This window comes from Pyrus communis, chromosome 7 (assembly GCF_963583255.1).
Source record: "Pyrus communis chromosome 7, drPyrComm1.1, whole genome shotgun sequence".
Lineage (NCBI taxonomy): Eukaryota > Viridiplantae > Streptophyta > Magnoliopsida > Rosales > Rosaceae > Pyrus > Pyrus communis.
Genome location: NC_084809.1, coordinates 8,215,153 through 8,241,202, shown reverse-complemented (window position 1 = coordinate 8,241,202; position 26,050 = coordinate 8,215,153). Strand labels below are relative to the sequence as shown.

The window sequence follows — 26,050 nt, the reverse complement described above, 5'->3', positions numbered from 1 at the left end:
GATCTTACGACTGCAGCCAAGGAAGGAACATGTCTCGACTTTCGGGTTCTAGAGCCTGAAGACAAGGTTGCTAGTCTTGCGAAGTTCACGGATCGTCGGCGCTGGGTTCGGTCATGACAATTATATTCGTAAGAATATAAGCACGCTGAACTGGCACTAAACTATACGGATACAAGTACTCAAAAGAGATGTATGTCTTGATGGTGAATGTCATGCGGCCGTCAAAATGCCGAACTCTAAAACTTACTTGTGAATATCCAATCATAAACAACTAGGCATTCAATGTGCCGAGCCCAATAACTTGTAACACCTTACTTCGCCAAGAAGATTAATGAGATCACCTCTACCAACAAACACTCAAAAATCCTTGTCGGCCAAGACTTAGATAGGTAATCAATCAACCTCGACGTAGTGTTGTTTATCCAAACTGAAGGTGCTCCGCGACCGATTGATTCTACGGCAACAATGCTGTTTATCCAAACTTAAGATGTTCACCACTTGCCTTCACAATGCTGTTTATTCAAACTGAAGATGTGTTGGCAAAAAAAAGAAAATAAAAATCTCAAAGTTGTTGAGAGGTTTCGCGTAGAGCAAGAGTTTGCGCAGGGCAGTTTGTATGATGAATTGGGCGGGGTTTTTTTTCCGTTGCCACTACCTCTGTATTTATAACATTGCTCTCGTTGGTAGTCTAAGATGTAAATTTATGAATCTCCTGATGTGTCATGGCTACTAGAAAATAATCTCTTAGTCTTCTGCTGTATCACAATTACCAATGAGTAATCCATGGGTCTCCTTACACCAAAAATCTTTAATATTTAAATACACCACATCTGACCAAATAATAATCGATTTATCCCATTATAACATGATCAATGGTCAAAAAATTATCACGTCATTATCTTCTGCTAATTTGTCCTTCCCATCATGTCTATGGGCTGAAGCCTACTCCCTTTTTTATCTATATAATCATCCCAATCACACCACATCACCATCTCACAATTTCACCTTTATCCCATGCATAGATTAATTGCATGAAATTAATCCAGTAGTAGATGCATTGCTGTATGCCGAATATCTCTAATTAATTTGAATTGTAGGTTAGAGATATTATTTGCATCACATTACCAGCCAAGATAATTCACATTAAAAGATAATTATTATGATAACTATAATATTATCCTTTAACAATAATAAAATTATCTTCACTTTCTATTTAACAATAATAAAATTATCTTCACTTTTCTATCTGATGATTGGAAGCTATACTCACTCAACGGCCTTGATTGCACGGGCCGATGGTGTAAATTTAGGTCCAAACACACGCGCATATAATGTGATTGAATTAGTTGTCAAATGATTTTTTTTACCTTGAAAAAACGATATTATCGTCACTAAGGAGGAAGGGGTGAGCTTAGTCTTATAATGAGCTAGCAATAATGTGATTCAATATGTTGTTCATTAAATATTATTTTTTCTATTCTTTATGTAAATGCAGTAGAATGTAGATGGAAATTGAAAGACTGATTTTATTATGTGAATTCAACTGCTTTGATTGGTTTGTGAGGGGTTTTTTCTAGCATGATTTAAGATTATTCATTTAATTCAAATATTTGACTTTCTTTTTGTCAATTCACGCGTATAAATACATTTACAATGTGTAAATCGTGCGTAATATGCCATGATTAAAAAAAAAGGTCTTCTACACGCGCGTGAGCGTGTGCTTGAAGGCTAGTAAAGATAAAAGACGACATATTTTCCTAGAAAAATTTAACCCTTTGAATTTCCAAAATTCTCCTTGAGAATGATCATAGTCTTTGACAAATCATAGGGAAATTTGATCAAGAAAACGTCCCAATGAATTGTAAGAGGAGCCACCAACCATCAAGGCTTTCTTGCTCTTCTCACTCATGTCCTTCACCCTCTTCCTCACATCGCTATCCTTCTCCATCAACACTTTTATCCCTCGCTCTAGTTCATGTGCCTTCACAACATTTGGGTACTCACCGTACCAGTCCCTCCTATACTCCATATTAACTTCCACGGCCAATCCTAATTCCCTCACCAACTCAAATGCATTTAGTTGTTGCTCCGCGTACACCGGCCAAGCGGCGACCGGCATGCCAAACCATAGGCTCTCCAACGTGGAATTCCACCCGCAATGGGACACGAACCCTCCGACGGCCGGGTGGGCTAGGATCGCCACTTGCGGAGCCCAACCTATGACCTTCCCAATCCCAGCTGTCCGATCGAGGAATCCTTCAGGTAGGACTGCCGTAGGATCCGAATAGTCACTAGGGGAAGCGATAATCCCCTTTGGTGGGGGCTGACGCAGCGACCACAAGAAGTGATGCCCGCTTTGCTCCAGCCCCCAAGCTATCTCCCTCACCTGGTCCTCACCAAAGCTTCCCATGCTCCCAAAGCACAGGAACACCACAGATGAATCGGGCTTGTCATCTAGCCATTCTAATATATCCGACTTCTGCTGAGCCTGCTTCGAACCCACTTCGGTTTCACTGCTCTTTAGGTTCAGAATAGGTCCCACGGGGTACACAGGTGGGGTCTTACCATCAGAAAGTGAATCAAGGGCGTGTGATTCCAACTCAACGAACGTATTTATCAGAATGCCCTTGAGTTCTCTAAACCTGTTGGCATAGCCAAGGAAAGCTTTCGCACCATCCTTGTTCAAAAGGACGCTTGGCAAAACTCTAGCCGGAACCGAGTTGACAAAAGTCGGCAGTGTCAACTCAGCATCCGAGTCCTTGAACTCGCTTACGTCCTTGCCATACACGTCGCGAATCGTTTGGATATTAAGCATCAGCCCGAGAAACCCGGCCGGCGAAGTGAAGAACATGTACGTAGGAACTCCGAACTCATTGGCCACGTCAATCATTGTCGTGCAAAACATGTCGATGACAAACCCGGCAACTCGAGTCGACTCGGACTCTGACTCGGCGAGTTTGGAGACAGCATCTTTGACGTAGGGTTTGTGGCTCTCGACGAATTGGTTGCGGATGGCGTTGAGACTTTTGCGCGTGTCGATGTCGGAGGCGGCCTGTGGGAGGGTGATGAAGTTGACACGTGACAACACGGGAGAGGATTCGAGGGAGGATATGTAGGCCTCTGTACCCTTGGATTCGAAGGGGAGCTTCATGATGAGGACTGTGATGAAGAGTTTCTCGTCTCGAGAGACAAGGAGCTTTGCCATCTCCACGGCGGAGATGAGGTGGCCGGTGCCGGCAGAGGGGATGAAGACGAGTTTCGTTGGTTGCTTCATTTGGAAATTTATTAGGAGTTTGATAGCCTGGAGGAAATGAAAATTTGAGTAGCTGATCGATGTACAAGCTTCTTTTACTTAGATGTGTGTCTGTGTATGTATATACTATATACACACACACTATAGATGTAAATGATGGAGGTGATGATCTCATGCCTTTGCTGGCATTGGTTATATATGACAAAGACTTGAAAACCAATTAAAGGACCATTGGGGGTCAGAAAAAGTTCCATGCATGCCTCTTGGCGACTAATTTAGGCGGTCATAATGCGTAGAGAAATTGGAGTGGTGCTCACGGGAATAGATAAGTTGTGTGAATATTCGTGAAAAATTATTAATAAAACAATACGACAAATTCTGTAAATGTTGGATAGAACGAGAGAGTTCTTTCGTCTTTAAATCCAACTACATAATATATATTTTATTCATATTTTAAGACTTTCCAAATTACAAATAAAAACTCGAAAATAGATCCACGACTTGTAGTAGAACTTATATAATAGAGGTGTACCCTAATAATTACTTTTTTTTTTTAATTTATGAATCAACGTTATTATCTACATTAAAAAGAAGAGAGTGAGTGTAGCGTCATAATAAGTTATTAATGCTGTGGTTCAAATTTATCTTTAATGAAAATCAAATCTAAAAGCTGTCACTTACAAATAAAGAAAAATAAGAATATCTTTAAATAATAATACGAAGTGGCTAATAATCGCTTTTTTAATAGTTACATAAAACATAATATTTCTAACATTACTCGTCAATCCAACGGACCTAAGTTGATTTCATTTTTAGGTAATTTTTTTTCTTTTTAATTTGCTTTATTTCTCCATCCTCACTCCCACGAGCTTGTTCTTCTTCGTTCCATATTTTTCTTATATACATTTCCAATATTTTAAATGGAATTAATAAGAGTGACACAATAACACGAGGGATTAGGGGATGAAAATGTTATTTGACCTGGAGCTGTGAAAGAACAAATTTGCTTTTTTGACCTGGGGGAGTCGTAGCCGACAAGAATACTGCAGTCTGCGGCTGTAGAAAAAGACAGATTCCGTAAGCTTCAGGGTTGCATCATGGATGACCTCGCATGCACCTTCCACTTATTTGTAATTCTATGCACGTCAGCAGGGTTGAGGAAACAACACAGCATGCACATTTATCAGTTCAACAAATTTAAAATCATCGAAACAATTTCTCTCTTGCCACGTGGTATATTCTTATTTACTGGTTAGTGATTTTCTTACTCTCTATTTTTTTACATTTTACACTCATTCGTTTAGATTTTTCTTTTATTTACTACAGAAGGTTTAAAAGGGGTGTAGAAATTGCTCCGGATAATGTACACATGACTACAAGGGTTTGATTAAAATGGAAATTATAAACTGCTCATCATGTATGTGTGACTAAAACAATAGAAGTATATATAAGTTGAGAGTTTCGAGGTTTGATTTGCTCATTTTAGTTCTTTGTATTAGCCACATGAGAAATGTTTAGAGAACCCTCGTAAACGTAAGAATGTGTGACCTCTTTGACACCTCATGGTTTTTACATAACATTTTATAATGTTACGGAAATTGAATTAAACTGTGAGATAGCAAGTCCCCATAAGATTCAAATTTTAAAAAGTTCCCTTTGCATTTCTCTTAATTATACGTGTAACATGAAAGTATAAAGATGAAAGATGATGAGTTGGAGATTAGCAAAAGCCAATCGCTATCGAATTAGTAAAAAGGGGGAACTTTTAGAGAAGTGTGACTGGTGAATCTTTCATTACACAAGCAACAAAGATCCAAAGAGACTCGTACGTACTTTGCATACTAAGAAATCATTGGACTTTTGATTTGCATTCCCCTAATCCTTGTTATTATGCTAACAAGATCTGATCAATGAAACGGCCCAACGATGAGTGTGAGGAACCACCATCCATCAACGCTCTCCTGCTCTTCTCACTCATCTCCTTCACCTTCTTCCTCTGCTCACTCTCAACCTCCATCACCTCCCTTATCCCTCTCTCTATCTCCTCCGCCCTCACCACCACCTCCCCTTCCCTCCTGTAATCCATCTTAATCTCCACCGCCAGTCCCAACTCCCTCACCAGCTCAAACGCATTCAACTGCTGCTCCGCGTACACTGGCCAAGCCGCAACCGGCACCCCATACCACAGACTCTCTAGGGTCGAATTCCACCCGCAATGGGACACGAACCCTCCCACCGATGGATGGCCCAAGACCGCAACTTGCGGGGCCCATCCTATGACCTTCCCTGTCCCGGCCGTGCGGTCGAGGAACCCTTGGGGCAGGACTCCGCTGGGATCAGCATAATCACTGGCGAATAGAAGCTCCCCCTTTGGCAGGGGCTGGCGTAGGGACCACAAGAATCGGAGGCTGCTGTGCTCAAGCGCGGCGGCTATCTCCTTCACTTGGTCCCCACCAAAGCATCCCATGCTCCCAAAGCACAGGAACACCACCGACAAAGGAGATTGATCATCAAGCCACTCCAAAATTTCCTTCTTTTTGGCCAGCTCCGAGCCTTCAGGGTCACTCTTCAAGTTCAGTACGGGCCCTACAGGGTACAGCGGCGGGGTTTTGCCGTCGGAAAGAGCACGAAGGCAGTGGGATTCTAGCTCCATGAAGGTGTTTACCAAAATCCCCTTGGTTTCTCTGAACCTTCTGGCATGGTTGATGAACTCTGTGGCGCCATCCTTGTCCAGATACACGCCAGGCAAGACTCTAGCAGGCATTGGGTTGACAAGACACGGCAAAACCAAATCAGGATCCGATTCCTTCAGCTCAGTGCAGTCCTTGTTCTGCTCGTCATGAAGGGTTTGGAGGTGGAGCACAAGCCCGAGAAAGCCTGCGCCGGACGTGAAGAAGACGTAGGTAGGAACCCCAAACTCATTGGCCACGTCTATCATGGTAGTGCAGAACATGTCGATGACAAACCCGACGAGCCTGGGCTTGCAATCAGACTGAGGGGACTCACTAGTGAGCTTCGCGACAGCATCTCTGACGTGTTGTTTGTGATTTTCAACGAATAGCTTCAGGAAGAGCTTAATACCTTTCGTCTCTACGGTTTCCTCCGGGAGGTTGATGAATCTGATACGTTCGGCGTCGTCAGCACCCTTGAGCTTGAAGTTGGACTCCAAGGGCAGCTTCATGGTGAGCACTGTGATGAAAAGCCGGTCGTCTCGAGCAACCAAGAGCTTTGCGATCTCGAACGAGGACGCAAGATGGCCAATACCTATGGCAGGAATGAACACTAGCTCTGCAGCTTGCTTCATTTTGGATACGAAAAAAAAGTGAGATGGAGATAACTACAGATTATCGGTGCTAAGTTTAAGTTTTCACTTGTGAATGGTGACATAGGATCAAAACTCTATATAAAAAAAAATATATATATATATATATATATATTACACTTAAGTATGTATGTGTATACATATCAAAGCCTGCACATGGATTGTGGTGTTTTATATAACAAATATAAACCACTCACAATTCTTGGAACTTTCCCTTGGCCCAACCACGAAAGGGCGTACAGAGCTTTCATGTTATCTTTTTAGTAACTAGTCTTTCACAAAGGTGGGACACCAAGCTAAAGAACAAATGTGGGGCCCTCCGACCATTGTTTCGGCTGCAATACCGGCACAAAAAGACACTGCTGGTGACCTTTGAGATGATAAATCCTGCATTGCCACACACATAACGATGTTTATATGTATATAATGTACGTAAGGAAATCGGTTTCTTCCGTTAAGGGAAAAAGGAGAAGCACCAAAGTCAATTGAAGTAGAAAGTTGGAGAAGAAAATCTCCATACGGCTCAACAAAGTTAAAATAAGCAAAAGCATTTTTTTAAGTCCTGGCAGATTATTGTATATAAATGAACCTTTTGTTGGACAAGAAAATGAAAATGGATCGTAATAAAAACGTTAAAAGAGTCAAAATAAATAAATAGAAAAGATAGGATCATAAAATAATCATGAAAATTAGAGATTTTATGTGTTGTATCAGAGAACCGAATGAGATTCAGAAAAGAAAGTGGAACAGAATAAACAGAGAAGAATACCTAGTGAAAGGACTTCCTCCCATTTCTGCACAGAGGAAAATGTCCGTCTGCAGCTAAAGCACTAGAACTTCCCTTCAATGGGCAGGGCACAACGGAGTTGTCTGTTTTAGTTTTTGATGGAGATTTCCGCGGCCAGATGTGGTTTCCTCATGTGCCCAGTAACATGACCAAATTACAGATTTTCTTTCACAGGATTTTAACCAATTTAACCTTCAAAAGAACGAAAAGTTTAATATTTTCCTCATTCATGACTGTATGTGACTCAGTAACGTGAGAGCGTACATACATACTTCATTTTAACAATATACGTATCAGGAAAGTATAAGACTGCAAGGTAACATATGATATACTGGCCTTACGACTCTCTATCTTATCCACTGCAGAGAACACATTACTGAACTCCATGGCAAACATTTACGATGGCCTTGATCGGAAATATATCCCATGCTGCAAATTCACAGTTATATACTTACTGCCAGTTTAGCAAGCATCCTTCCTAAATTATTATTGCCCAACCAATTCTAAAAATTATTATTGCCTGCTTCACAAGTTCCATATAGAATCCAGATGGCATATTCCATATTTGGGTTGTTGTACGAAAGCGACAGATATGAGATCAATACATAAGCAAGGCAAAGTTTGATAAATACTGAAATCCAAATAACCCAAGGATTTATACCATAGTTGAGAATAAGCCTACGTTTAGTTTGGAGACGGCAAGGAAATTCCAGTAATAAGAAAGGGGATTACATAAGTGTTTTACATCTCACAAACCCAAATCCCACATGCACCCAAGCTTACACAATGTGGAACCAAAAGTAAAGGAACTATGTCCTACATCATTCCATATTCATCAGTGTTTTGCCTCTGCCAATACAAAGCTTCAATACACTGATGAACAACACAAGGAACTTTGGGTGTAGTATCAATAAATGGACTCTTATTCAACCACTTCTTAACTGCTCTCGGTGCAAAATTAAATGCATATAAACAAGTGCGGTAGAGAAGTCAAATAAAAGAAAATCAGTGTACCATAGGAAGTCATATTGAACGCGCAGATAGTAGATACCAGCCTTACAAACATAGGTGACTTGAGTGTTTTAAAGCTAAGTAACAAAATTCAACTATAGCCAATTTGTCGGCAAAGCCACATAAATATTGCCAACATGGGTCTCATAACTTAGGCAGTTATAATAGCCTTCACGGGGAGACACAGCACAAAACATTAAGATTTTCAAGAGTTCTAAGTACATCAACCAATATAATACGACAATATGAGTCACCCACGAGTAAGCCAAATGGAAGAAAATAAACTACTCGTGCAGGGTATTCCATGAAGATCAAAGTATCATTTAACTAAGCATGGCCATGTGCAACACTATAATATACAGAAATCATGCTTTTTTAACTGACCTGAATATATGTATGAGGCGTCTTTGAGATGGCAGCTTATTAACTTGCTATGGCTCAACCGCTAGTGTCCAAAGTTCACTACCAAAGACCATGTGGACAGACTTAAGCGCCATCTAAATAGAATACAACTTAGACAACTGCTGACCTGCAGCAAAAGCTAAATTAGCAAGAAAGTAGATTCCAGCTGCAGATACAAACATCACAATACATCACATAAACCTAAGATGAAGCTAAACTCAATAAAAAGACATGCCCACTGACTTGCCAGAAACCAGCCAGTCTAGTTTAGGAAAATTCACCCTTTTAATCCAGTCCTTAACTATGTATTTTTAGGAATCTTGAGAAATAGACGATTAAAGTTGGATCGACAATCACAAACGATAAACTTACATGAAGGGCAGTTTTCCATGGATAGATAGTTCTTGTTATGATCCTGCTAAGGAGTTGTGGATGCCGCAATGCGAGCATCGAATGGTGGATAATTTGCATGAAGACTTGTCGAAATAGTTTACCACATTGAATGACAGCACAAGCTGGGAAAAGATCTTTTTCAAGAATTCTTCGTCAGTCATAAGGTTCCAAGATTGCATCTAAGGAAGAATTGAGAGAAGGCCTATAACCAGTATCTTTCATCTTCACAGTCAATTCCTCCAATATATCATATATCTCATCACCCTGAGGGTGGTTTTGGTCCCTGGATGCGAAACAGTTCAAAAAACCGCTAATATCAATCCAACTACATCCAGTCTCCTTCCTCAAACCTTTTTCCCTTATTTGTTTCCTCACATTATCCACGTTTTCCCACTTGCCTTCCTCGGCATACATATTTGAGAGCAAAACATGGTAGCCCGTTTTGCCATTTGCTGCCTCTAGTTCAAGCAATTTCCCAGCAACAATCTTTCCCAATTCAAAATGTTTATGAATTCTGCACGCCCCAAGAAGTGAGCCCCAAATTTCCATCACATCACCCTCTTCGGCCAACCCTTTGACAAACTCGTAGGCTTCAACCACTCTCCCAACCCTCCCTAACATGTCTGCTATACAGCAATAGTGTGCCGTTAGTGGTTTAATATTATATTCCCTTTTCATTGAATCATATATCGAAAGACCTTCGTTAACCAAACCAGCATAACTGCAGGCAGACAAGACTGCAACAAAGGTTATGGCATCAGGTGCAATGCCAGATTTCTGCATTGAGTGAAACAAAGAGAGAGCTCTCTCACCCATTCCATGCTGACCGTAGCCCAGTATCATTGTGGTATATGTGACAGAGTTCTTCTCATGGGATCCGGCGAAAACATTTTCAGCATTAGTGACTGCACCACATTTGGAATACATGTCAATTAGAGCAGATCCCACGAAGACGTTTTGGTCAAGGTAGTGGCGGATAGAGAACCCATGGAGTTGCTTACCCATATCTATGTTTCCCACTGGATTACAAGCTGGGAGAACCGATGCTAAGGTCACAGCATTTGGTATTAGATTTTGCTCAAACATCTGCCTAAAGACAAAGAAAGCTTCTTCAGATATCCCATTCTGTGTGTACCCAGCAATCATAGAATTCCAAGTAGCCTGATCTCTATCACAGCTGTAGTCTTTTTTGAAAACCCGTTCTGCGATCCTTACTGAACCAGATTTAGCATACATGTCAATGAGATAACTGTCCATCCCCTCAAATTGTATGTCATGCCTAATAAGATAAGCATGAGTCTGCTTTCCAATATCTGGATTTCTAAGATTTGATGAAGCCGAAAGTAAAGCAGTTACAGTTACTGAATCAATCATGAACCCTTGCTTTTGCATCTCATAAAAAAGCATCAAAGCTTCATCATCTAAACCATTTTGCACAAATGCAGAAATCATAGTATTCCATGAAACAACATCCCTCTCGGGCATCTTATGAAAAATTTTGAATGACATGTCAACAGAATTGCACCTTGAATACATTACGATAGTCGCATTGAGTAAAATAACGGGCATCAATCTCAAATGCTTGATGATAAAAGCATGCAGCTGTCCAGCTAATTCCAACTGTTGCATCTGTGAACATGCAGTTAAAACTGATAGGAAAGTCACCTCATCAAGAATAGCCAGTTCTGAGTTTACAGCTTGAAAGAAGAGGTCGATCGCTTCAATAGGATGGTTATTTTGAACATATGCACCGATCATAGTGTTCCAAATCTCTGTATTTCTCTCCGAACAATGGTCAAAAATCTTCCTAGCATATTCAAGGCAACCAAGCTCGGCATACATAAATATTGCCGAGCTCACAACAAACAAGTCAGTCACATATTCCCCACCCAACCTAAGAAGCATACTGTGTAGAACATTCGCGTTCTTATAGTCTCCCATAGCGGAAAGCGCAGGGAAAACATTGACAAAACTGACAGCACTCGGTGTTATTCTCATTCCCATCATCATCCTAAACTGCTTCACTGCTTCTGCATATCTTTCCGTCTTAACATACCACGAAACCAGCGTATTCCAAGCAACCACATTTCTCTTGCGCATCGTATCAAACACCCTACGCACTAAATCATACTGTGAATAATCAAAGTCATTATAACAAGCAGAGTACATATTCAAAAGCGAATTGCACACAATCCTACTGGGGTTCAGAAGACACCGAAGAACATGGCAATGCAGGGCTTTACCCATCTTGAAATTGCGCGTGTTGGCACAGGCTTTGAGGGTAGAAGAGTAAGTGTAAGGGTCGGCCTTGGTGCCAGGAGAGGCGGATTTCATCTGGGAGTAGAACAAGAGGGCTTCATTGGGCATGTTGTTGCAGATGAATCCAATGATGATGGTGTTCCAGAGCACGCAGGAGGGGCGAGGCAAAGTGTCGAACAGTTGGCGGGCAAGGTGGGGTTGGCCTTCCTGGCAGAGTTTGCTGAGGCGGGAGCGGATGGTGGGGGTTTTGAGCTTTGCGAGGGGGAGGATTGGGGAGGAGAGGTGGTCCGGGGCGGTGGCTGTGGTGGTTTGAGTGGTGGGGGAGGGTGTGGAGAGAGGAAGAGGAAGAGCAGAGGAGGCCATGGCTATTGATGTGTGTGAGTTGCTCTGTTATTTTCCCTCCTAAATTGTGGATTGGGATTATCCTTTTTTTGGTTGGTTGGTTGGTTGTTAGTCTCCTAGGCTTCCGTTTCCTTGAACTTTTAACTTTCATTTTCTAACCTCTTTGCCCTCTTCACCGAGAAAAACTTGTGTAGAGCTTGGCTTGCCACTGTACTTTGTTGAGGGGCACTACAATCCAGTTAAAAATCGTCACATAGCAACTATTAAATATAATCTTTTATCATTCTTTTATAATAATTCTCATAATTATTTTTCTTACTAATTAATATACATCATAAGATCAATCTAATTGTTCATTTTTTTTTCTTCTTCTCCTCTCTGTCATTTTTCTTCCCAAAATTTCCCCGTCATCTTCTTCCCTCATTGTTTCGCCTCTCTCTAAATACAAACTGTAGACTCAAATCAAATACCCTCAAAGCATGATGACACAATATGCCCTTAGCTTCAAACATTTTACAAGAGCAGGAAACGATATGGATTGAAGTATGAGAGATAAACTCAATTGTGTTCCCTCTTTTTTGATCTTCTTTGGTTGCTTATAGATAGTAACTCCTTCATTACTAACTTCTCTTAACCTTAATGTCAAGCAACTCATGTAGTCAATTTTAAAGAACTTGAATACTTTATTTGCTTTCCATTATAAAAGTGAAAACTCAAGGGAAAAAAAAATTATAGAGAACTAGAGTCAGATTCAAATTCCACATAATTAGTGCAACTTGAAACAAAAATTTACATGAGATACATCAAAAGAGGGATGAGAGTAGGGAACCGATGCTCACACCAGATTTTGGAACGTGGATAAAGCTAGGCCAGACAAGGATTAAACTGGAGGGAGAGAAGTGGGAGAGAGAGAAGAAAGTGAAGACTCACGGCAAAACATAAACTCTTTAGATTGATCCTGCTATATTTGGGGTGCAGAACTTTTTTGGGCAGCATAACTTTCTTCAAAAAAAGTGGGAAGAAAAAAAAAGGTAAAAAGAAGAAAAAAAAAAAAGAATCATTAGATTGATCTTATGGTGTACATTAATTGGTAAAAAAATAATTATGAGAATTTTACATATAAAAGAATGATAAAAGATTATATGTAAGACTTGCCACGTGAAGAGTTTTAAGTGAATTGTAGTGTCACTCAGCAAAGTCCAATGGCAAACCAAGTTTCATACAAGTTTTTTTCCTCTTCACCAAAGTAAAAAAAAGTGCACGACATGTACCGGATGAATAAATGTGCGTTTAAAAATTAAATATCTATATAGTATAAATGGGTATCAAAATTATTCTTACTCTTAACTTACATGTGTTTGCTAAAATATGAATACCACATCAAAATTACTCTAACATGAGACTATTAAATGTGAACAATATATTTTCTTCAACTAATGTCAATCAAATATAATTTTCCTCTTCAACTAAAATCAAATCACTAGCCAAAGGTTACCAAAGGCAAAAGGTATTGATTTACTTAATCATAATATTAAAAATATGTTTTAACTTCAAACAAAATACCCCTAATCCGGTTTAGTGCATGTTTGAACTTTTTTTTAACTAAATAAAGAATGATTAGATGTGATTAACTATTTGATCATCATCAGTAAAGAAATGACCGTTGCACCTAAACCCCTCCCTCTGCACCCCTCTACTAGTTTTTATTAATAAAAATGAAGAAAAAGAAAACAAACAGGGGCTAGGCAAATACCCGCAAAAGAAATATATGTGTAGAATAAAACCCACTTGACGAAGAGGCCATAAACAATTATTCCAATCAACCAACAACTACCAACAATAGTTGGAGCCTTAGACAAGAAGTGAAGAACCATAGTGGGATCAGTTTCTATCCAAAGGTGCTTCCATTCACGAACCCAAAAACTACTCGAACCACCTCAATAAGCTAAAATTTCTGCAACAATTGGACTCACAAAACTTGTAGTAAAAGCACCAAGAACCTAACCTACACTTGTACGGAAGACCCTCCAAAACCAGCTCGTCCATTGTTACAAGAACCATCAATATTTACTTCAACACAGCCTGTCTGCGGAAGCTGCTAGTAAACTGAAAAAAAAGAAGGTGTCATAGCCAAAAGTGGAGAAACGCCTTGCAAAGACATAATAGTTAAGGAAGTAGAGATCGATCGCTGACTATAAAAAGCATACCAAACTAATTCGCGAAAACGATTAGTGAACAAACGTTTCGTAAACACCAGGTTACCTCAAGCTCTTCAAACTAGGATCCTAGACTGATTTTGAAAGCTAAACAAGCTTATGGCAGTATTTGGCAAGAAAAGGAAAGAGATCCTCTCTCCGGATCTCTTCCACCAACGCCACCAAATCAAGTGATTCGGGCCCTTAAAATTTGATTCAACGGCTCAAAACAGGTACCCATTTAAAAGCTATAATAACTTTAATCGTTGGATCAAATTTTAAGGGTCCGGATCACTTGATCCAGTGGCCTTGGTGAAAGAGATCCAGATGCAAGAAAAAACCTAAAAGTGTATGCCTCATAATAGTATTTGTTTTTGTTATTTTATGGAAAATTTGTTGAAATATCTCATATTGACTGACCCTATCTCTGTAAAAGAAGAGTTTAAATATCTCAATCCCACAACAACTAACACTGAGGTCTTTTGTGATAAAACTCCACACCTAACAGATTGTGTAGGTGGTAATTACCAAGTTGGGAACAATATCGGTGTTATTGGAAGTGGACATTTGGCCCGTCTCTCTGATAATTCTACATAGTATCAGAGCCAAAGAGCAGGTCCGTAATATATTGCCACGTGACGGGTGGGTCCCCTTGACCTTGCGCAATGATGGTGGGTACCTTGGCCTCGTGTGTAGGGTGAGTCCATGTAGTTGTCGATTTGTAGATCTCCCACATATGACCCACTAATTATGAAGCACTTGGATTTTTTTTATTTATTTTTTTATTTATATTTATTTTTTTCTTCTAGTTCTTTCTTGTCCTCTTTGATCACTTTGGACTTGTTGGAAAAATTATATTTCACAATTGCAGCACATGGTTTTTTCATTGTTCTCATATATTTCGAGAAGAGAATGCGGTTGCTAACAAGTTAGCAATTTAAGCCTCCTCTTGCCTTATACTTGTTTAGCATGTGACCACCTCTAGAGACCTTTCCTTTTCCGCATTTGGAATTTTTTGAGCATGCGCTCCTACAAATTTGTCCCCCCTTCTTAGTGGATGATTTTCTTTTCTTTTTTCCTAATCCTTTTGGTTTTTTTGTTTGCAAGCTCTTACCTTTTAGTTTTTATTTAAAAGGGTTTTGGTCTTATGTGGCCCCCCCCCCTCTCTTTGTATTTTTTTTCCTTCAAAGCATAAAGTAATGTCCCTCTAATTAGGTGGATTTTTTTTCGTATCAATAAAATTCTCTTGTACCTTGAAGCTTTCTTTAAAAATAAAAAAAAAAAGAAAAAAAAAAAAATAAAAAAGAGGGAGAAAGAGAGAGAACATGAGAATAGGGCGAATTTCAATGAGAATCTTCTTCCTTACAGGAACAAGGGGAAAAAGCAAAACACATCCTTTTGTGGTGGCCTGCGTAAGGACCACAGCCTGGCCAATTCCTCCGAGTCCAATTGCTATTTCGTGATCATATGATGGTCCAACCGAAAATAAGTTAAACAACTTGTAGTACTTGATGCATGAAGTGAGGTAAGCAAATGGAGACACTCATTTATGATATGCCATCTATACAAGAATAATTTACACGTTATTAGTACACTAGCATGTGATATCTTGTGTTAATAAAATAAAAATATGTAGATAAATTTAAAATATATTTATTTTTTATTGGCACGAAATGCCATCATAGCAATATACTTGTGCTATATAAGTCATTCTCCGTCTATACATCCAAGTCCTCGAAGTCTATAGTAGCTCAAACAAAAAAAAAAAAAAAAAGAAGTTGATCCCGGTCTTCACTACATGTGTCATATCTATCATTGGGTATATTTGTGTAGAATCTCGTTTCAAGGAAAGGGAAAAAAAAAAAAAAAAAAAAAAATCTTGCGTGTGCTTATAAGTAATTGAGTTACTTCCCATTATTGTCAATTGGTTTATGGTGAAATTTCAACTTTCTTCATAGTATCAGAGCAAGTTGTTACGTGTTAAAGCTCAATGACCACACATTCATATCTCTCGATTTGTATTGTCTATGAATTAGACTTGAAAAACACGTGAAGGGACATGTTGAGAGTTAATCCCTTCCAATTCTATATTAAAAATAATAATGAACCTTGCGTATGCTTATAAATAATATCCTACATTCCTAAAACAAAAATCAAAGAATCTGATTTGAATCAAAGAATCTTATATATAGTTAATACAAAACTTGAATGTCGTTCTATACATGAAGATATATAATCCTTGAATAATATTAAAATTCAATAAAAACCTGGTGTTAGATTGGGTATTGATTTTAGTCATCTAATGTGTACTTAATTTAATTTTTTTTTTTGTTTTTATATTTAATAGATATCTTATTTAATGTCATTACATTAAAATTAAAATTATTTTTTATTATACACATTTTAATTCATTATATTTATTTTACTTCCTCTAATTAGTGTACCTAAACGTTCGTATCATAATATATTTTACTAAATTAGTGTACTGAAATGTTCATACCTAAATATATTGTAGTGAATTAGTGGCACATAAGAAAATATGCAAAAATATAAGTGTACCGAAAAATTCCGTACCTAAATATATGATACTAAACTAATGTACCGAAATGTCGGTACCTAAATATATTATAATAAACTAGTGTACCAAATGTCTGTACCTAAACATATTATACTAACCTAGTGTACCGAAATGTTTGTACCCAAATATATTGTAATGAATTAGTGGCACATAAGAAAATATGCAAAAACATGTGTACCGAAAAATCTTTACGAAAATATTTTCTAATATAAGATACTTACCATAATGAGAATTAAAATTTATAATATTTTCATAAAATTTAATTTATGAACTCCATAAAATTATAAATAAAAAATAGACATTTAATATGTTGGCATTAAATAGAGTCTATGTAACATCCCATATCGCCAAGGAGAGTGATCCTTAAATCGCCCAGGGGAGTGATCCTTAAATGTATATTCCCATCCTTACCTAGCACGGGTCTTTTGGAAGCTCACTGGCTTCGGGTTCCGTAAGAACTCCGAAGTTAAGCGGGAAGGGAGCTAGAGCAATCCTATGATGGGTGACCCACTGGGAAGTTGCTCGTGAGTTCCCAAAAACAAATCCATGAGGGCGTGGTCGGGGCCCAAAGCGGACAATATCGTGCTACGGTGGTGGAGCAGGCCCGGGAAGTGATCCGCCCCGGGCTGAGATGTGACAATTTGGTATCAGAGCCTAACCCTAGTTGTGGTGTGCCGACAAGGACGTTGGGCCCCTAAGGGGGGTGGATTGTAACATCTCACATCGCCTAGGGGAGTGATCCTTAAATGTATATTATCATCCCCACCTAGCACAATGCCTTTTGGGAGCTCACTGGCTTCGGGTTCCGTAGGAACTCCGAAGTTAAGCGAGAAGGGGGCTAGAGCAATCCCATGATGGGTGACCCACTGGGAAGTTGCTCGTGAGTTCCCAAAAACAAAACCGTGAGGGCGTGGTCGGGGCCTAAAGTGGACAATATCGTGCTACGGTGGTGGAGCGGGTCCGGGAAGTGATCCGCCCCGGGCCGGGATGTGACAGTCTAGGGACTAAAATCAATTTTTAATCTTATATAAGACATTTTTCTAAACTTCATCTTCTTTAAGGATCATATTACTAATTGATTTTATGTTAAAATCTCAACTTTCTTCAATTTGTCATTATCTTTCTAAATATTTTTACATTTTTTTTCTCTTCATATGTAAATTGTCTATACCACATAAAATGTAAGACGTTCTCTCGTCCTTCGTCCACACACCACCCCTACCAAAATTTATATTTAGACGCGATTAAAATTATTTGTATGATCTCAGTTGATGATACGCACAATGAACAGATCAGAGCTGGTATTTGTTCCGACACCGGCGGTTGGTCATCTTGTATCAACCATAGAGTTTTCGAAACGATTACTCGACTGTTGTGACAAATTCTCTGTCACAATCCTTGTCATGGAATCAGCATTTGAATCCTCCACTACTTTGATCTCAAACCCTAGCACTCCTCAATCACTTGCAGCTTCCCATGCCCACATAAAAATCGTAGACCTTCCCAGTGTGAACCGCCCAGTCGAGATTCTTCAACAATCTGTGGAGAAATACCTCACCGTTTTCATAGAGAACTACAAGTGTCACGTAAGAGACGCAATAGCCAACCATGTTCTGCCCAACTCCTCCGTTTCTGGTTTGGTTGTTGATATGTTCTGCACCTCCATGATTGACGTAGCCTATGAGCTCAAGGTTCCATCTTATCTGTTTTTCACTTCCGGGGCTGGTTTTCTAGGGCTTCTTCTCCACCTTCCCGGACGGTATGACCGACTTGGCATGGTGTTCAAACCATCGGACCCTGAGTCGGTCGTGCCGAGTTATGCCAACCCAGTTCCTGCAAATGTGCTTCCTTCGTTTGCTTACAAGGACAGCGGGTACAGTTGCCTTGCAAACTGCGCTAGGAGGTTCAAGGAAACCAAGGGTATAATCGTCAACACATTTTTTGAGCTGGAGTCCCATGCGGTTAGCTCACTTTTGGATTGTGAGACCGAGATCCCTCCTGTTTACACGGTGGGACCCCTGATTGGTGAGCATCATGTGAAACCGTCGGATCGGGCCAAATTTGGAAAGATCATGACGTGGCTTGATGATCAGCCTCCGAAATCAGTGGTGTTCCTCTGCTTTGGGAGCTTTGGAAGTTTTGATGAGGCCCAACTGAGAGAGATTGCAGTTGGATTAGAAAAGAGTGGTAAGAAATTCTTGTGGTCCGTACGGAAAGGCCCACCTAAGGGCCAGCTTGCAACGCCAGGTTAGTTTGCAATTTATTATTGAAAAATAATTTTCGCACATCTTTTTACTTTTTATATATCTTTATTTATTTATTTTTTATTTTTTGAATTAATACTTGAATCAAAATAAAATCAAGAATTTGTCAAACATTACTTCTCTTACTAACGCAACTAATTTAGTCATTATTTTTCACTTTGTTAGTCAATTTGGTCTGCCCCCTCCATGTTTAAATTTTTAAGAACACTTCTAAGCTTAAAAAATGTAATGGCAGGTGACCACCCAAATCATGAGAAGTTTTTGCCTCAAGGATTCTTGGAGAGGACCAAAGATGTTGGTGTTTTGTGTGGCTGGGCCCCACAAGTGGAGGTCCTAGCCCACAGAGCGACCGGAGGGTTTGTGTCGCACTGTGGATGGAACTCCATATCAGAGAGCTTGTGGCATGGTGTGCCTATTGTGACTTGGCCTCTGTATGCAGAGCAGCAGATTAATGCCTTTCAGATGGTGAAGGATTTGGGGTTGGCCGTGGAGCTGAGATTGGACTACAGAACAGACGATGGTAATCATTTTGTCGTGGCAGATGAGATTGAGAAGGCTGTGAGGTGTGTGATGGACGGTGATGGTGCGGTGAGGAAGAGGGTTGAGGAGATGAGTGAAGTGTGTAGGAAGGCTGTTGGCGATGGTGGATCTTCCTCTACTTCGTTTCAACATTTGATTGAGGTTATGTTGGCATGCCTTGACAATAAGGAGGAATGATCCTAGCATTTCCCTGACTTAAAAGCAATGGATTTTGTGTGCTCAATAACAAGTCTAGTGCAAGTGTTTATTAATGTATGGTTGGCTTACAGTCTTATCGATAAGTGATTTTCGCACCTTATTTTCTTTATACACTCCTTTATTTCTTTTTTATAGCATTTGGAATAAATCAAGAGGTACAAACAAGACAAATGTCGTTGTCTCACGTGTAAAACTCAATGGTTACACGTGTTCGACATCTTCTGATTTGTATTTTTCACTTGCTAAGCTTAAAAACACACAACACGTAAAGGGGCGTGTTAAGCATTAATCCTACATTAGGAAAAGAAAGAACCTTGTATATGCTTATAAATAATTGAACTACTCTCTCATATTGCCAATTGATTTTGTAGTGAAATCTCAACATTTTTCAATTTGTCATTCTGTTTCAAAATATTTACTTATTTTTTTCATCTTCATAAATTGCCTATACCACATAAAATTTATATGTAGACGCAATTAAAGTTATTTGTACCCTCTCAACTGACTATATGCACAATGAATCGATCAGAGCTGGTGCTTGTTCCGACACCGGGGGTTGGTCATCTTGTATCAACCCTAGAGTTTTCGAAACGATCACTCGACTGTTGTGACAAATTCTCTGTACAATCCTTGCCATGAAACCACCATATGAATCCTCCGCTACTTTGGACTCAAACCCTAGCACTGCTCGATCACTTGCAGCCTCCCACGCCCACATAAAAATCATAGACCTTCCCAGTGTGAACCGCCCACTCGAGATTTTTCAACAATCTATGGAGAAAAACGTCACAGTTTACGTAGAGAACTACAAGTGCCACGTCAGAGACGCCATAGCTGACCATGTTCTGCCCAACCCCTCCATTTCTGGTTTGGTTATTGCCCCCTTACTTTGTATTGATAAAATCTGGATAATGAGACGGTCACGTGAGCTCCGAGTGCCTCTTTTTTAGTCCACACTGTTACACTGCAACAATTTAAGTATGAGTAATGATAGGGAGATTGTATTTGAAGACAAAAACTTGTAAATTAAATGACGTAGAAGTTGATGATTTGATTAGTATTTAAGTTTTGATAAACGTTCTCATTTCCTATTGATAACACGTCATTTAATTTACAAATTTTATATACGAATTTAGTCTCCTAGAACCACTACCTAGATTAAAATTGAGGACAATGATCAGCTAACAAATTGTCAAAATTCTCATCTGGGTTATATAAAAAAGTTGCCCATATGAAAATGGCCATTGTTGGAGGATAGAGACACGGTGCTGATGTGAGGTTTCTTGTTTTTTAGTTTTAATTTTTTTTAAGCAAAATTGTGAATTAAAAAATGGTACAACCTTTTTTTCTATATTTTGTCCGTTACTGCACTAAACGCTTTTGACACATCCTGATTCGGAATGTCCATCTGGACTTCGAATCGAGCCGTGTTAGCCAACACCTAGAGGGTGACGAAGTCATAAAGTGTAGTGATGTGGAAAATATGAATAAATTTAAACCTAAAAGTACCTAAATACAAGAGTGCGCTGGTGAACGGGAATGAACTTATTTCACACGTAATGTCAGAGTATAAGTAAGGTACAGTAAAGTAGAATGAGAATTATACCATTGAAGGTAGCCACCTATACTAATATTTGTCAAGAATCCTCATCGATACGAAAACTTAGCTACTGAAACCTGAAGGGACGAAAAACAAGGGTGAGTGAGCCTGAAAATAAAGTTTTAATAAAAACCTTTTGGAAACGTTATAACCCTTCGCTATAAAACAAATATAGTTTCCAAAATATACATACAACGTATAATATAAAAATGCTAACCATAACCAGCAATATTTCAAAGATACCATACGTCACAACTTTGACGTCTGTAATCACATATTTTCACCTAAATAAACATATCACATTGAATGCTCATCGACAGATGCTGACACACGAATTTATGCAGATGTATTCTAATATGAATAGGATTTGGTGTAATAATGATATACGCTCTAGTACTACAATCACGTGAAAACTGACGCAATCCGCAGCACATACAGGACTGGCACATACAATGGATCCAAAGTGAGCGTACGGTGCGATGTGCACATACACATGAAAGGCTGTCCCTGGCCCGAGCGAGTTCTAACATCGGTGCATCAATGATGAGCAAATAACTTAAATATAATCATGCCACAGCAATTCAACAATTCTACAATTCTAGTCATTATAATACTATTCATGACCAAAAATATAATTAGGCATCCCATTAATAATAAGCTTACATGTGCATCCCGTAGAATTATTTCATCATTTCCCAACAATAAGACATTTCTTATAAATGTTAATTTAATCATGGCAATCACATATAGAATTTATTAATAATTGTATATATCAAAACTAACCAATATATATATATATATATGTGTATATATATATATATATATATATATAAAGAAAAGACCCACTCACAAATCATGTCGTCAGGTTGAAGCCGTTCGAACTAAGAAATCTAGAGTCACCGATAATAATCGCACCTAAGCATAGTATTAGGACCCATTAGTAAAATTCCACTAAAATAATTAAATTTGGAAAAACAGAGTGCGAATTTAGAATCAAAGTGTCGAAATATGCTAAAAATAGTCCCTAACAAATTTTGTAAAAAGTCAACGATCAAGCCTAAATTTGAAATCAGGGCGTTCTCAGGTATGTATGGATGTGTGATATGAATTAGACGACTGATGTTGAAGCATCAATCAACAAAAAACAAATAGGATATCGGATGTTATACATTAATACATACATAAAGTTTTTGTTGTCTGTCCTTCATCAAAAGTGAGACAGCCCTTTTTTATTTCGGCCTCAATTATTAATTGAAAATTCATTCATATATTTTCATGGAAATTCCGTCATTATACATTGCTATTTAATTGCTCTTTTTGGGTTTTCTAGCCGAAAAGTAGGTCAGTGTATATTTAATTTAGCTCCCATGATTTTCTTTTTTAATTTATTTTTGTTTGTTTTGTTGGGTAATCCAGTTTGATTGAATCGGGTTGAATTGAATGATCCTTCAATTAACAAGAAGGAACTGACTTGCAAGTAATAATTCTTAATTACTTACATGTTTTAATTTTAATTTATGATTTAATTGGCCCTTTCTTATATAAATTTCGAGCTCCATAATTGTTGGACCATTGATATGTTACGTTCTTCTTCTCTCGAATTCTCTCTCTCAAAAAACTGAACCATGGCCGCTAGTTTTCTTATCCTTTAATCGCTGATCTCCTCAAGTTTGCCCCAAGCCGGCGAAGGAATCAGGGTAACGGAGCTCGGACTATCAGAGGTATAAAGTCATATTCCTAAATTTTTTTATATTTTATTAATTTCAACCGGATCTGAGAAATTCTAAGTCATGAATCTTTGAATAGTGTGTTGAGTCTCTGAGCATCTCTATTTTTTGTTTGTCAAATGATCTATGTAGTGTCTCTGTGTATTTGTGCATCCATGTATGAATATGATCTTTGCAAGCTCATTATTGTCCAAGAAAACCACCTAAATTATCGATTCCTTGCTTTATACGTACAATGTTATTAGATTCTATTTTCTAATTTTCTGATTTTAGGGTGGAGGGTGTGCTAATATAGTAATTTTCAGGTATTTTGGGTCTTTGAGGAATTTTTTTGGGTAACTTTGTGATTTGCAGTTGATTTTAGGAATTGATTTATGGGTATGGTTTGAATGCACTGACATAAATTATTGTTTCTGTTAATGCAGATGATGGAAATCGACCCGAGTTCAAACTGAAACGATATGATAATTTTGGTCATGGTGAGAACTCAGAACCCTTTCTTAATCTTTCCTGTTTTTGGAACTGAGAATTTGGGTTAATTTTATGATGGTTCACCGAGAATTTGTTAATCGCTTTAATGCATATGAGATAGGGTTTCTGCTTTCTAAGATCTATTTCTGGTCTTTAGAAATTGCTTGATTTGGTATTGTCAAATGGAATAGGAATTTTCATGTTCACTTTGTCAGTATGTTGTTGTAGTGGTTTAATTGGATACGAAATAAGTTGAGGTGTTGACATGAAATCGGACACGGGTAGTTTTCCTCGATTTTGTGGGATAAAGTTGTAGTTTGATTTAGGTTATAAATGATAACCAAATTAAGTTCAATGAGTTGTCACAATCAGAGGCTGATGGCATTTTGAACTGCTCGGATACAACTGAAGTGGAGAAAGATAGCTCAGTGGCTTCCTAAGTTGCAATGTACTTCAGAATGCTTTAGTTCAGAAGCCGGCATTATCAAATGACAATCTTGGGCTAAGAAAGAAATCACTATCTGATATTGGGAACCCACCGGTATGCTTCATTATCCTTTTTGAACCCTGCTTTATTTTTCTTAAAGAACTAAAATGTTTTATAGCGAGTACTTTGTTCTGCGCTCTAATAATTTTCTTACCCTTGTATGGGATTGTTTGCATTTCAGAAGTGTGTTTTTAAGGTACTTATGACTCCTAATTGCCATTTTTCATTCAAAATATACTCTATTGCTTGCTGCGATTTCCCCTTGGAGCATTTCATTACGTTTCTCCTTACTCTCTCACCAAAAACTTTTAAACCCTATATAGGTGCATGCAGATGCTGCAAAACACGGCTCAAAAAACTAGAGATGCTGAAGACAAAAAGAAGCAGAGGATGCATTGCAAGCAGAAGGTTAAGATAAATTTTTCGTTATGAAAGAGAACGTTGCTCTTCATTTGCCTATTCTTATTACTACAAATTTAATTTATATGCTTGAAACTTACGCTGTCATATCATAGTTCAATACGAATATATTTGTGTTATTGGATAAGCATCGGCCAATTGGAAGGCTTTTGACTTTCTTATAAAGAAATCACAATCATCTTCTCATTTTCGATTTTGAAGATTTGGTTGCATTTTAATATTTATAGGCCAAGATGAAAGAAAAAGTTTAGGCTAATTGTTTATGAGCCCCTAAAATCTACAGTGACCTTTTGAAAATTATATGATATTTTAGATGTTCTGAAGGTTAACGTGCCAAGTCATTATGCTGGCACTATTCTGTTTTAGTATTTGTTGGATTAGAATGTTCTCATTGTTTTAAGTGAGTATTATTTTTGACTCCTGATAAATATTTAGATTGATAAATCAAAGGGTGGGGAGGGAGAGGCGGAGAAGCTCTTGGTTTTGGGTGTATTAACATGTTGATGTTGTGTGTTTTACTGTTTTATTAGATTTGGTGCTTCATATGTAGATAATGTATTTCTGATTCGGATTTCCGATTTGAAATTTTCATCATTATTTCATTGATTTAGTAATAAATTTATGCCTTAATTTGGGATTTTTCATCACGATGAGTATTGGGGACAAAGTAGGAGAGGTGGTTGATTTTATAGAGCACAATCATTAGGCTGCTTGGCCGCTTTGTGTTTATTGATGTAGGTATAAATTAAATGGATTTTATGTGATTCTGATTCTGGAATGGGGTGTTGACTACTGAATTCGTGCTTGATATATTCGTACTGGATTTTTCTCCAGCGGTGGAACCTGAGGAAGATTTCAAAAACTGGGAAATCATTTTGTTCTCCACTTGGTAATTGGTGGAGATGTCAAGTTATGTGGGTGTTCACATTACGGATCAATCGTTTCAAAGCCAGTTCACGCAGGTTGAGCTGTGCAGTCTAGAATCCAAAACATGTATAATTTGTTCCCTAGCCTGTTGATGTTTAAAGTATAGAAGGTTTATCTGAAATTTGGTATTTGTGAATCTAATGTGATAGGTTTTCTTTGATATGTGGCTTTGAGTTAACTACAAACTTTTTTGTGCTTTTGATGCATGAAGTGAGGAGGAAGCTACTACTCTTATGGAGCTTCTTTGGCATGGTAAGTTGAAGTTGCATGTCATTTTTTTCGTTCACGGAATTCATTATCTCGCTCTATTGGCAATTAGCAGTGTCTGACAATTAAAAAGGTGTACGAATAAATGTGTGGAAGTTTGAATTGTACATACGAAAGTGAATTTTAACAACTCTAACGATTGAATTGATAACACAGTTTTGCAATTTTTTCAAAAACTAACTATTTCTGCCAGATGCTCAAAGCATTATGTTTTCTACTTTTCTACTTTCCCCTTTCTGTGTTTTCCCCTCATATAGTAGGCGGATTACTTGAAACAATGAGTATAATATTGATGACGCAATATGATGTGCAAATGAATGGTTTCTTATAGGATGCATATCCATACATAGCAAGCAAAGTTTCACTTAATTGGTTCTTAAGTACTACACTGTCTTTTTAGTTACTTTGTGTGGAAATTATTCATGCTTGTCGTGGATAATACATTCAATGCCCGTAGCAAAGCGCGGTCACATTTTCTAGTAATATCTATAGGTAAGCTAAAAACAAAGACAAGAAGAAAGTAGAAAGGACATAATTAATGTTTTATAGTTACCTCTGCTACCTCTATTGCATCATCATCAAATCAATGACTCGTCCAATAGCCAAT

At 38.3% G+C, this 26,050-nt stretch overlaps 4 protein-coding genes across 4 annotated transcripts; 1 reads left to right on the top strand and 3 right to left on the bottom strand.

The window, feature by feature from the left end:
- Positions 1 to 1,549: 1,549 nt before the first annotated feature.
- On the bottom strand, positions 1,550 to 3,361 carry LOC137740067 (putative UDP-glucose flavonoid 3-O-glucosyltransferase 3). Its single transcript, XM_068479864.1, has one exon. The coding sequence runs from the start codon at positions 3,272 to 3,274 to the stop codon at positions 1,823 to 1,825; it is 1,452 nt and encodes a 483-aa protein (XP_068335965.1). The 5' UTR covers positions 3,275 to 3,361; the 3' UTR covers positions 1,550 to 1,822.
- Positions 3,362 to 4,998: 1,637 nt separating this feature from the next.
- LOC137739764 (UDP-glycosyltransferase 71A16-like) lies at positions 4,999 to 6,653 on the bottom strand. The gene has a single exon (XM_068479468.1). It carries the CDS (start codon positions 6,555 to 6,557, stop codon positions 5,142 to 5,144), a length of 1,416 nt encoding a protein of 471 aa, XP_068335569.1. The 5' UTR covers positions 6,558 to 6,653; the 3' UTR covers positions 4,999 to 5,141.
- A 98-nt stretch (positions 6,654 to 6,751) lies between these two features.
- Positions 6,752 to 11,887, bottom strand: LOC137740349 (pentatricopeptide repeat-containing protein At3g22150, chloroplastic). Its single transcript, XM_068480214.1, has 4 exons — positions 9,148 to 11,887; positions 8,758 to 8,902; positions 7,345 to 7,554; positions 6,752 to 6,962 (listed from the first exon to the last, which is right to left on the bottom strand). Exon 1 carries the CDS (start codon positions 11,788 to 11,790, stop codon positions 9,322 to 9,324), a length of 2,469 nt encoding a protein of 822 aa, XP_068336315.1. The 5' UTR covers positions 11,791 to 11,887; the 3' UTR covers positions 6,752 to 6,962; positions 7,345 to 7,554; positions 8,758 to 8,902; positions 9,148 to 9,321.
- Positions 11,888 to 17,773: 5,886 nt separating this feature from the next.
- LOC137740970 (UDP-glycosyltransferase 71K1-like) lies at positions 17,774 to 19,883 on the top strand. Its single transcript, XM_068480774.1, has 2 exons — positions 17,774 to 18,789; positions 19,042 to 19,883. Exons 1-2 carry the CDS (start codon positions 17,814 to 17,816, stop codon positions 19,521 to 19,523), a joined length of 1,458 nt encoding a protein of 485 aa, XP_068336875.1. The 5' UTR covers positions 17,774 to 17,813; the 3' UTR covers positions 19,524 to 19,883.
- The last annotated feature ends 6,167 nt before the right edge of the window (positions 19,884 to 26,050 follow it).